Genomic DNA, 13100 nt, shown 5'->3' with positions numbered 1-13100 from the left:
GCAACGTTCAAAACATTATTTAATCTTACGAATATACGTGAGACTACCGCGAGTTTCAATGTGAAATAATCCGTTTTTAATTGCATTTCACTTCTCTTTATGTCGATTTTATTATACCCATAAAATGTTTACATAATTTTGCCATTTCTTGTATAACACTAATATATACTTTAATATCACAATTACATTATACATTATACTCTCAATGAAAAATATTTATTTGTTACACCACATCTAGACTTTGCAGATCAACATTATATCAATTACATCACACAGCGTTCGTGTGAACACTTGTTATTTCGATGTTTTGATCGCGATGACCTCAGATATTTTGGCCCACATTTTAGTGACTGCCATTTTCAATTTGTGTTTTTTTTCCTTCAAACACTGAGACCATAAAAAACAAAAAGAAACCTTTGGACCTGTACCCATCGGCGTAGTTAGAAAATTTATAAAATATTTTTGTATGTTTCAGGGTATTTAACACGAATTGTATGACATACATTTTTATGCGAGTGTTACTCTTTCATATATATATTTTTTAATAAAGCCCTTAAGCAGCTTCTTTCGTAATTGTCCTGTTCTAAGGGAATCATTTTAAAACATTTGTTTACTCTATAACATGTGTTGCTATAGAGCAAACCCAGGTATGCATGGGGATGTGTATTATAAACAAATAGAATGTATCTATTTAACTGGAGCTTCTCAAACAGCGACGTTATACCTAAAAATATGGATAATACAAGGGGCTATTGGTCTCTCGGAAAAAAATTCTGTACGACCAGGTCTCCGCGCTTTATTGGAGAGTCCTATATCTAGCGTGGAGAGGACGTTCGGACTGTCGGCCGAAACGAGTGAAGTGCCATAAAATAAAGACCGATGAAATGCACTAGTCGTAGTTGTGTTTGACATGTAAATAAATTTGAGGACGTGTTCACCTGACTGAGCCCGGTGCACCGATGCAATGGCTGCAATCAGCGTGGTGAGAAAAAGGCTTGCTGTTTCCAACGTAAATTTAGTTCATTTAGGTAAATTGTGTTCACTTATACGTCTAAATTTAAGAACAGGCAAGAGCTCTCCATCTCATTTAATTCAACAAGACAAATCTTGATCATTCTCCGCGCTGGCCGCGAAGGCCCCAGGCCGACCAATTGGCCTACCAAACCGAGTTTACCAGCCTTAGTTTTCTCATTCAAGTATTACAAATGCAAAAAATATTGACACATTTGAGTATACTAATTGCATATATTTGTTCACTTTTGCTGGTGCAGATTACTGGCATTGAATGAAACGGTTTACACTAATAACCGTAAAAGGACGTTAAAATAGCGATGACGTTATCTCTTTTTATCACAAAATGCAGCGACCTTCTGAAGCGATGACGAATCGTCGGCAATACCTGAATTAAATCACGTATATTTACAAATTGTAAACATATTTTATTTTTCTGTAACTCATATTTTAATGACCAATATGAATCTATAAATAATGTGTTTATAATGATTTTCAGTCAGATCCTTGAAATTGAAAATGTTTCTAATAATACTATTTTCAATATGAACATTCAAAAGTCGGGATTACCTCATTTGGCATCTTCCTAAAGTTGTTCCTTTTTAATATAAAGCCGTAAAGGTTTACAATTCGACACGAATGTTTATTTGTATGTCCATAGTTCTATTGTCCGTAGACCAGGTGTGATGACGATGTAGTTATTGATGTAAGCGCTGAAATATAATTGTTTATAACGCACACGATAACTTATTTAAATAAACTTCAGTACAGTATATGTAACTCGCCGTATCTAGGCGATTTTGCGCAGATGAGTGTTGTAAAACACTCGAAAGAAACTTTATGTAAATAATGTAATTTTTATAATACATGATTAAAAAAATAAATATCTTCAGTATGCGACTTTATCCCTTGGATTGTAGGTTCGAAGTATGGCTATGCACCAATGTACTTTCTATAACGATTAAACACGCTCGTATGACAACCAAAGTCATTGTGAGGACTCAGGCATTTTCTTGTAGGTGTCAAGCATAGAACGCTGATTACCTTTAAATAAAATTAAATTAAAAATGCACCTTTTTCAATTAGAAAAAACAATACAGACCACATAATGTATGTGGTCTGTACCCATAGGTAACGAAAAAAGCGTGTCAATACATTTAAGTTGAAAGTCAATCTGCATAAAATGAAGCTGCATATTTTAAGCAAATTGATGCAATTTATATGCATCACACAGTTCATCACATTGATAAACAAAGGCTTACAAGGTTCAAAGGAAACTAATATCTTCTTCGTTGATTCTGCAATTTTTTTTCAATTCGTTAGAGTTGAAAAAAGAGTTTAATTTGTGAGATCGATAGAAATATCGCTAATATATCTAAAATAGAAGTGCGTTTTAAAGTTAAAACGTCTAATAATACTGCTAAGTAATAGTTAAATGTAAAGTCAGAAGTACAAAACACATCAAAATTTTAAGTGTTTTAACGAGGCTCTAACTGACGTGATACGCTTTAAACAATCAAACTAATTCAAAACACTGTTGAATTTTTGTGAAGTTGTGACGTTTAGCACTAAAAGTGAATAAAGTGCTTCTTGTAAAATCTTAGTGCAAGAAAATACAAATAATAAACATACATTAGTCATCCAAACGAACTGGTCACCAAATTATCTATTATACAAAAAAAAATTATAAGTATGGCATAGTTTCAGATAGCCACATATGGGTATCGACTAAGTGTTAAGCGGCCCAAGATCGAATAAACTGACTTGCACTATTTATTAATTTTATTTGTTCCTCCTAAACAAAGATTGTGAGACAAATTCGTTGAAACACCTAATTAAATTTATAGAATTAGAAAATTAAAATTTATGGACTTTCCTATCTTCGTTGACAAATTTATATTTTTTCGGATCGAGGGCACTGATGATACACTATTGAAATTCATCAAATGTTTCTAAATTTACAGCAAGGTTTAAACAATAAAACAAGATATGTTAGACATGAAAGAGGATTTAAAAAAGACATTAACAACATTCACGAGAAAATTGCAAATCTTGAGTTAAAAAATGAACAATAAGAGAAAACAATTCAAGAAGATTAGTTTAAATTAAATAAGTTAGAAAGGCATTCACGACGAAAGCACGCAGTCATGTTCAGAGTAGAAGAGAGTGAGAATACCTATTTTGAAAATTTGAGAATATTATAGTATATCTAATAAACTTGTGCTTTGGATTTAATTGTGACAAAAATAAGCTTTGGGAAATAATGGTGAAAGCATAAGACCTGTTGTTATAACGTTCAATATCAAGAGCTTCAAGTTACACATTCAGAAAAACAATTCCTGTCTAGAAAATACTCAGTACTACATTAAGGAGGATTATCCGATTGAAGTCCTTAACAGGCGGAAGAAATTCCAAGCTCAGTTACAGAAATAAAAGGAGGTAGGCTATACAGCTTTTAAAAGATACGACAATCTTAAAGGAGAGAGGACTCCACCAAGCAGGTAGTAGAAGCTCGAAAACAACTACAGCTAAAAATAGAGGAAAAATGGAAAAAAGGAAACAAAGCCTTTTTGAGAGGAAACCAATTATTGGTAATTGAAAAACTACAGCATAACCAGTGCGAAAAAAAGGAAGAAATAACTGTATCTCCCAACTTGTCTACACAGAAAAAACAGAACACATCTAACAAGTTTGAAAATGCATCGACTAAAACAAACAATGCGGGACAAAAGTAAATATTGAAACCAAACATACTGCAATACACAGGAACAGATAGATCCTTTTCGACCTCTGATATATCAAAAAACTAACAAATACACGCGAGAAACCCGCCAAAATAACAACAACTATAAACCGGAAAAACAAAACACATTTAAAAAAAGAAACACATTCTAAAACAATCTAATCAAGGATCAAGGAAAAGATCAGACCACCGCCCTCTAACAAAAAAAAACATATTTCTAGCATCGCTCGATGCCAGGACTTTAAGGACTCCTTAATCACCTGGAGAAGTGTCATAAAGGAACAGTGGAAAGGGTTAGAGGAGGCCTTTGCCAAGAGGCAACCGAACTCCGAGAATTACTGAAGTAACATCGGGACGTCGAGGCAGAATATGAAATTCCTCCCGTATCACCTCGACGTCCGCCGTTCCACGACTGGGCGTCTTTCAAGGTAATTTTTACCTCACACCACCGCTATGTGGACCCAGCTGCCCACTGAAGTATTTCCGAACCAACTCGACTTAGGGTCCTTCAAGAAAAGAGTATACCAATTCTTAAAAGACTGGAAACGAACTCGCGAACCCTCTGGCATTGAGAGTGTCCATGGGCGGCGGTATCACTTAACATCAGGTGAGCCTCCTGCCCGTTTGCTTCCTGTTCTATAAAAAAGGACAATACATTAAAGATCACAGAGTTTCGGAATATAAAGGCTATATTATAATCATAAATTCATTACATTGTATACTTAACTCGACGTTTCGAATGCTTTTCAGCACACGTTTATGGAAAAGCTTTTTGACAGAAAGCAATTAAAATTATTAATTAATTCCGTTATATTAGCAATGTAGTTTTGTTTAAACTATCAATATATACGTACCTATTGATGTTATGAACCCTTTTTAACGATTCTCAAACCAAAGGGCCAACAAAACTTAGTTAAAGTCGCCTTTTCGGTGAAGGATATTAAAAATACATCCAATTATTTCATCTATTAAGATTAAACAATACATAAGCTTTACGTTTACAAACAAGGGATTAGAATTTAATAGAAAGTTTAAAAGATCCTTCACTGCCTTTTCCTTCCTTGACAATCGTTGACGAATCGCGTATTAAATTTCATGAATTTTCACAGTCCATAAATATCCAATTTTATAACTCTACCTATTAGAGAAGTGTACACTATTCCGTAGGCCGGGATGGATGGATTTTGCCTCGCTCACAAGCCCATCCCAGAAATAAGATGTTTACAAAGGCTAATGATTTATAATTTATGCAAGACGTTACTTAAAGACTACCTCGTACAGAATGTAACATTATTCTAAATAAATTATATTAATACAAATTCTAATAACAGTGCGCGTATGAGATAAATATGTCAGAGATTCTCAATTCTTGAAGACGCTAACAAAATTTGAAATGATTGGGTACATTTCCACTTAACAATTTACAACAACAATAACTTTATTGGTGTAAAGTGTTAACAATAGGTTCACCATCGCACGCGTGCTTCAACTAGCATATAAATCTATGGACTAATATAACCATTTAAATTACATTAAAATACAATTCGAGAATTTAATTTATTCGAATATTTATACTTTTTCGGAAACTTACCAGACACACGCAGATTTACCTTCATTTTTAAAGTATTTAGAACTGTAATGTACACTTTTAAAAGTCTGAAATAACCTAAAGGAATAAGTACCCATTATGTGTAAAGATATTATACTACTTAAAAGATTTCAAGCACATAATTTATCGTACGGCGAAAACGAACACACGTGTGGCAGACATTACAAATGGCTATATAGTCGCTCTTGTGTCCGGTTCAATAGTTTTTAAATCGTTTAAATCTTTGGTTTAATCTCTTCTGTTTAAGATGCTTACGTTACTTCGTGAGTCACTGACCAAAATACCACAACGGTTGCATTGTTACGCAACAAGTGAGGCGTTACTCACCCATATAAAGGAAATTGATTTAATTTTCTACTTTTAGCCGCTGAAATTTAATAAAATCGCAACAGGGTCACTTAATTATGCAAGTTAAATCACTTGATTATATTAGTTACTCGTGGAGGTTCAGTAACAATGTGTAGTCTATTTCCATTGTCTAGATCCACTGGAATTTGTTTAATTTTTAAGTTTTTCCTTTTTCTTACTTGATTAATTAAGAATTGTTTTTGTTTTGGTATGTGTTATTAGTTTCACACTCTTGTACAAACTCATTTTTATATTTTCTTCTATAGGGTTTCTTGGAAGAGATCGCTTAATACCGATAAGACTACCCGTTGCACCATTATTATCTTTCATACATACATTACATACATACATTTGTGTGTGTAGTATTAAGATTATGTATTCGTGATAAGTTAAGTATATAGAAAAGTTAAATGTAAATGAGACGCAGACTAATAAACTTTGAATGCTGTTAAACAAATGTTTGTTAAATTCACTGTCTTATTAGAAGTACAAGTTTGTTAGTTTAACCTGCTTTGCTTATAAAAGCCTATTGTACGCTCAAATAGCAAAACTTTGCGTAGAATAAGAAAACAATGCCTATCTAACGTAATGTTATTAATTTGTATGGATGTTAAATCCATTTTATTACTATATACTGAGTAACATTCAAATGACGTCAAGCAAGGGCTGATCACCTATTTATATTGTCATAAGTATTAAGCATGTTCCTTGCCTCGAGTTGGATTCCAGTGTCGAAACGAATTAAAAATATGTTAGATTTTTTTACATTGGTAATCCAAAACGAACGAACAGCCATCTCATACGTACGAGAGTTATGGAGAGTTTGTGAATATATTTCTACGCTATAATATCACCAGTGTACACGGTTAGTCTCAATAGACATAGGCCGAGTCGGCCTTGAGGACATTAATAAAACAAAATCGAATCTAGTTATTAATTAACTTAAACCGTACCTCGGAACCAGTTCCAGTGTCCTGTTACGTAGTCTAGTGCAGTGTTCCTTTAACGGGTTTCAAGGATGCACAGTATTACCTGTTCTCAATGAGAATTATTTATTTACAAAAGCTAGCAAATGCTTGGCACACTGATACATTGTTACTAAACAATAACAAAATAGAGGATTTAATTTGGTAAGTACTTGTAGGCAAACATAACAAATACTTTGAATGATAAATTGTAACTAGGGGGATGCAACTATGGATATCTAGACCTAGCTCGTTGAGAATGCTCAATCTGGATGTCGCTGTTTGCTACGTGTTCTACTGGGTTCTAAAGGACGGACAATTGAGAATGACTAGATTAGTTATTTATTCAATACAGTAAGTACACGATAAAATCGAATTAGACGTTGGGGTAAGAAAACAATTGCGGTGGACACGTGACAGTCCTCTAAAGACAGACTGTTCTATATCAGTAGCTTCCGTCTTCTTATGTTATATTGGCTAGTAAACAAAACAAAAACGTATGTTGGGGGTCGGCATACCAACTTTTAAAGATATTTATTAAATTACAAATTTAATTATAATCTGTACTCTGAATTGGAATCGAACCCGATATACCAAACATGTCAGAAATATAGGAAAGTGTAAAAGTTGAAGACGCCATAACGCTTTTGAAGAAAGAAAGAAAACAAGATTTTTATAAGAATCTGGAAAATGACAAAAATCCAGGACTTTTAGCCAAAAGTGGTTGCAAAATAACGTAATAGCGAACATCAGTTTGCAGTACATAATTCATTTCTCTCGAATGTATGGCGAGAACAAAAGTAGGTTAATGGCTGGGATAGTGCGGAATGAAATTATACTGTATTTGAATAATTCAAACTTATGTAAAATCGTCGACTTGCATGTAGTAGGCTTTCATACAGTGACGCTCACTTCATTTTGCGGTTACATTTGTTATTCATTTTAACCGACAATTTCAAACATGTCTTTTTCTAGCATAAACATTTTAAATCTGAACAACAGGAGTCTTAAGTCGTCTCCGTTCCATTTAATTCTGTTCTAACTAAATGCTATTCAAATATGCGTTGGTATTTCATAAAATACTAAACTTCTCTATATGTTATACATGATATAAATAAAAGGTATTTATGCCCAAACAGATTCATATGAAATTTAGCACGCGTGCTTTGAAATAGATCATCATCAGTTATAAATTAACTAGCAATGGACGCTGTAAAAGTGATATTTTTACGTATTACTCGTGCTATAAACGCTATCTTAACGTGTTTGCTTCTTACTTATAAGATCAGAAAAAGCCTATGTTTTTCTTGCATTAACTTGTATTGTTTAAAAAAATACGCCAAATAACTGAGATGAAAATGTGACCTCCGTTTGAAAAACCAATTTCCCACCTGCGTTTTACAAAATCCGGTGTAACTGAAACGCGTTGGCATCAAAGCGACGTAACGAAAATTGCTTTACCGCGTATTTCAAACATTTTCACACTCGAACTTTTGTTCTATACACAAAGCTTTAAATCTATTTCCGATTGAACTGCCAAAGCTTCAACAACTTCTGGTTGGAAAGTTACGTAATACAAGACTTAAATGCTTGTTAATAGAGTCGATAAACTAGCGAATAGACGGTCTGAGTATTAATGCAATAAGGAAGAAGGTGATGGTAATTTCTCGAAACGACGATTTAAGCCCTAATTTACCTGTAGACGCTATAATTTGGGAACTTGGGTTAGAAACGAGAACTGATCAGGAAGTAGGGTCTCGAATTGAGAGGATCTTATATGAAAATTAAGAAAGATTTATTCTGTGGTCTCTCACCGTCCGGGGTCCGAGTTCTTCTTTGTTGTATATGGTCAAATCTTCTGTACGGCCTGTGAAGATTGGACAATAAAAGAAGATACCCCCGGCGCTAACCATTTGAGATGTGGTGATATCATCGCATGCTTCGTATATGCTGGTACGATCGGTGATACGGTCTAATGAGACAGTTCTTAATCGAAATGTCGAAAATACTGATGCAGAAACAAAAGAAAGTTGCGGGTTGCGCCATGGCCACTACCACCTTATTCATATAATTATAATGGGTAAACAGAGTGTAGCGTGTTAGTAGAAGAAAAATATGAGTGGACGGGTTTTGCGGCTGCGGAAGTTTGCTGCATCTGGACAGGACCAGACACGCCACACGAGACTGACGGTTAACCTTCAGTAGTTTTCTGTTTAGCGTTCAAGATCCGTAACATTTGTTTTGCACTAATTTTATAATTACTATCTTGAAAAGTTTCTAGTACTACTTTCAAGATTTTCATAATATGCCATTGGCATAACATAGAGCTTTTTCAAAAACATAAATATGTCTTTATTATAATAAGAATTGCGATTGCTGCTAAACACACACAGTAATATAATTTACTAAAAAATAATTTGTTTAATCTTCGAGAAAAGCTTTTTATCAACGTTAGATTTCGAATTAGGCTTACTCATCTTTCTATACGTATAGTAAAAATATTTTTACATTTTCAACTTCACGATATAATTAAAAAATAACAATAATACATATTTATTTATGTAATATAAACAAATGACTACAATTATAAAAAGTATCAAATATATTCATGTGGTAATTTTCACCACATAAATTATGACCTTATTTTAAGGCTTGTCCCAATCCTAAAAATTCAATGACATCAACAATTTCGAAACACCCTAAATTTATAAAATAAAATATAACTTCACAAGAAAACACCCACACAAACGATCTTTTATTCCCTAACCACAACCTACACATAAATTGTAAAATGGAAAGAAATTATTTCACGTAAAATCGTTTACATGCTCGCTTGCGTTCAAGCATTGTTGTAACAATGAGAATGCGCTTTCATCTGAAAACAACAAGCGAAGAAACATTAGGTTTAATTTTTATAATTATACATTTCGTATGTGTAACCTATTTCCAAGCACTTCTAATAAGTTCGGTATTTCCAAAGTGGCCAAATTTATCCTAAGTTCTATGCACTGCCATCATATAAATATTTCACTTAGACCTTAAACAATTTAGTATTTCATATATCGAGATCATTGTTCATTGTATGTATATTCGTTCATTTGATTGTATGCAAACGGCATAGGTGAGCCTTTTAAAGAGCTGTATGATTTAGGTAACATCAATCTCTTATGGATTGTTACATTTGTATCACAAGAAACCTTACGTTACGAGACGTATACGATACGATGCTTTTATATAGATATGTATGACTCGCTGTACGACAACATTAGTTGCAACTTACAGTGGCAGTACGATTTTACGAATGGTTAATGAATACGAAGTGAAACATTAATTAAAATTTAAATTGGCTTAAGTATTTCAGTTTTAATTAAGACAATGTTTGGGAAAGTTGTGCTAATATGCTTTGAGGTTTACTGTGCCTTAACGCTGTACTGTCATCGTAAATTTGTAAACACCAATTATATTGGAAACTGACTGCTCACAATCTATAATATTATCGGTTCGAAAATAGTAATTATTAAAATACAAAACATGTATTGTTTGAGTGTCTGTATGTAAGTCAGTGTATACGCTATCGCCGGAATAATATTTATGCTGTATTTTATTGGAATAGGGTCAAAGTTATCAACATTTAAATTTAAAATCCTGATAAAAATTACATAGCAATGACACTAGACCTACTCATAGAATGTGTTAGTGCGGTGTGTAATACTTGTAGATTTATAAAAATCTTGTACGGATGTATTTTCTTGGAAGCGAGAAAATGCGAAAGTCTGCTTTCACGCGCCGGAAGATGTAAGTTATGTAGGATGGCCATACGCATGGGAGATGTGGTTTCTAACGCAATGAACACCTATGGGAATGTAGCCCATACTAGTTGTTCGCTGACCGAAACGTTTCGACCAGCTTTAACGGTGACAACGACTATATAATATAATAAAAACGGAGATAGGATCTCATTTTAATACGATTTCAATTAATCTTAAAGCTTTTTTCTGTCACTGCCATTAATGTGTGCTTTTTACAGTCATTTTAAGGGCTTAAAATAAATATGTGAAAAATGTACACGAAATATATTTTTTATATAGCAATATGAAATTAAAGTATGTGCGTTGATACCTGTACGTTTGATGGCACTATCCTTAGAAAGGCTCAATAATTCTTATTAATCCATCTAACATTTAAATGTATTAAGTTGCTAAGTTTATTTATATATAAATTGTGGTATAAGGTTAACATAACATTTTAAAAAAGCTTTTTTTATATAATAACTTGATTTGCCAAAATCGGTCAAAAAGTCGCAAGCTAAATCTTAATTATAACAGCTGTTGCTGTTTTGTTTTTTGTTGCTGCAGCTTTTATTTTTTAATTATCTTAGTTATTACTATGTAGTTCAATTAAATTGTAAATACTTGTTTGATTATTATGATGAGGTAGATACTATTAAAGATATTTGTTACGATAAAAAAATATATAAATTAATTCATAAAATATATTTTTGAAGTACAATAATATCTGTCAAAATTACATTGGACACGTGTGTATACTAGCTATCGAGTATCGAGATATTTGTGGGTAATTAACTAAATCAATTAGTGGGTTTAGTAAATGACTACGAAAACAGTAAAATACACCACTACATGTATGAACATTTAGCAGTCACGAAATAATATCATTTAAGTTGTTTTTTAAAAGTAAAAAAAACATACGTATGAACAATAACAATTTTATCAAATAGAAAATATATTTATTTTAATTCAACTTAAAGAGCGTTACACAGCCAAATTTAATCACAATTATTAATCAAAACACCTTAAAGGCGTATCATAAATTCCATAAATGCACTAAAACTTTGTATTGTATTCACGTTGGCCATCTGGTCTTCATTGTTCCTCTTCTATTTGTCATCACAAATTATCGACTTTCCCTACAATTTGTATTCGTATTCTATTCGAACGATGAAGTTTGTTCTTCCGTTTTGTTACAAATAGGTACGTCCATAAAGGACTTCTGTTTTCCAAACAAAAGTGTATCGTTCTATTGCGCTGTTCTAAATAATTCTATATAACATTTTTGTGCTTCCCGAAACCAAGTACGCTCATAATATAACAAAATTAAAACATTTACCCTCGATTTGTCGATGCTGTCAGATAGTTATGACTGCTGCTGCTTATTAGTGCTGCCAAACAACAGGCATCTTCCAGTAATCAGATAACTATTGCATATATAATCTTTTTTGAAGTTGTTAAAAATCATTTCTTCCATTACATACAGTTAAGTAATTTTTTGTGTGCTTATTTTTGGTCCAGGGTCTTCAAATTTCACACTTCAATAATCAATAAATATATTCAAAGATATTAAAATATTTCTTCATAAACCTCGCTTCTGTTGATGGAGCATCTTGATCACAAACTTTCATATAAGTACCGCATATCCTTGTTATGGAAATTTAAGCCTTATTCGTAGGAGACGAGGATCTGTTCTAACGTAGGTCTTAAGTCCCGTTACGTTTGGATACAATATGCCCTACACCTTGTAACCTTGGCTTAGGTCGTTGAACCCTAAGCCCAATTACCAAAAGACGATTCATTATAAACTGAGCTTTATTATCGAAATATTGGATATGACTTCGAAATGCTTCAGTATATAATAAGCCTTTATTTAAAATATAATGCGAATATTGTATTATTGTAGTATGGCAGAACAAACATTGTCTATTAAATCAATTGCGATATTATTTTTTATATTCTAAATGACTAAGTAACCGATTTCTCTTACCCTTGGGTTGACAGTCTAGATTTAGCATGGACTCCCTTATGTCGAAGTACAATAAGTTAGACATATAGGAATCATATTGACGACCATAATTGTACAATAAGAGATACATGAATAAATGATATTTTGATTTTAATTATTTAACGTTATGTCTCGACTCTGAATGATACAAATAACTTCTGTAGTGTCTTTTGAGATGCCTGATAGCTTCCGCCTTCTGGTATCGATCAATTGATTTTGTATTATTCTATTAAAATGTCATTTTTGTATAAATGCTTTAATACTAGACTACATTATTGATTGTACGTTTCAGTCAATGTACGAAATGGAACGTTACCTCCGCGAGGAGCCTCGGGGAAAACGCGCTGCACTTTACCAAGACGCAGAAGACTGGGCAGTTTCGACTACCTCTCTTCCTCTGACCCCGTCGCCGTCGCCAGCCTCCCCCTTATCACCCATCTCTCCGGGACTCTTCACTGTGTCCGCAGTCAAAACAGAGCCTCTGAGTGACTCGGACGAGCCGAGAGGTAAGGATGCATGCTTGCCAGTTTTACTGGTAATAATAATACTTCTTAAACCCGATTTACATCTTAGCCTCAGATTGCACGATAATTTGATAATTTTTCTTTATTAGGTGATCAGTCTGGTG

At 33.2% G+C, this 13100-nt stretch overlaps 1 protein-coding gene across 1 annotated transcript in view; it reads left to right on the top strand.

Annotated features, from left to right (window-relative positions):
- LOC123718461 (Krueppel-like factor luna) overlaps nucleotides 1–13100 on the top strand; it is a 62111-nt gene that overhangs the window by 42768 nt on the left and 6243 nt on the right. The window contains exon 2 of the mRNA XM_045674970.1: nucleotides 12765–12978. Within this exon, the coding sequence (XP_045530926.1) occupies nucleotides 12765–12978 (214 nt within the window). The remainder of the gene's footprint in view (nucleotides 1–12764; nucleotides 12979–13100) is intronic.

This window comes from Pieris brassicae, chromosome Z, assembly GCF_905147105.1.
Source record: "Pieris brassicae chromosome Z, ilPieBrab1.1, whole genome shotgun sequence".
Lineage (NCBI taxonomy): Eukaryota > Metazoa > Arthropoda > Insecta > Lepidoptera > Pieridae > Pieris > Pieris brassicae.
Note: the sequence above shows the minus strand (reverse complement) of the source record. Positions and strands in the feature narration are given on the sequence as shown.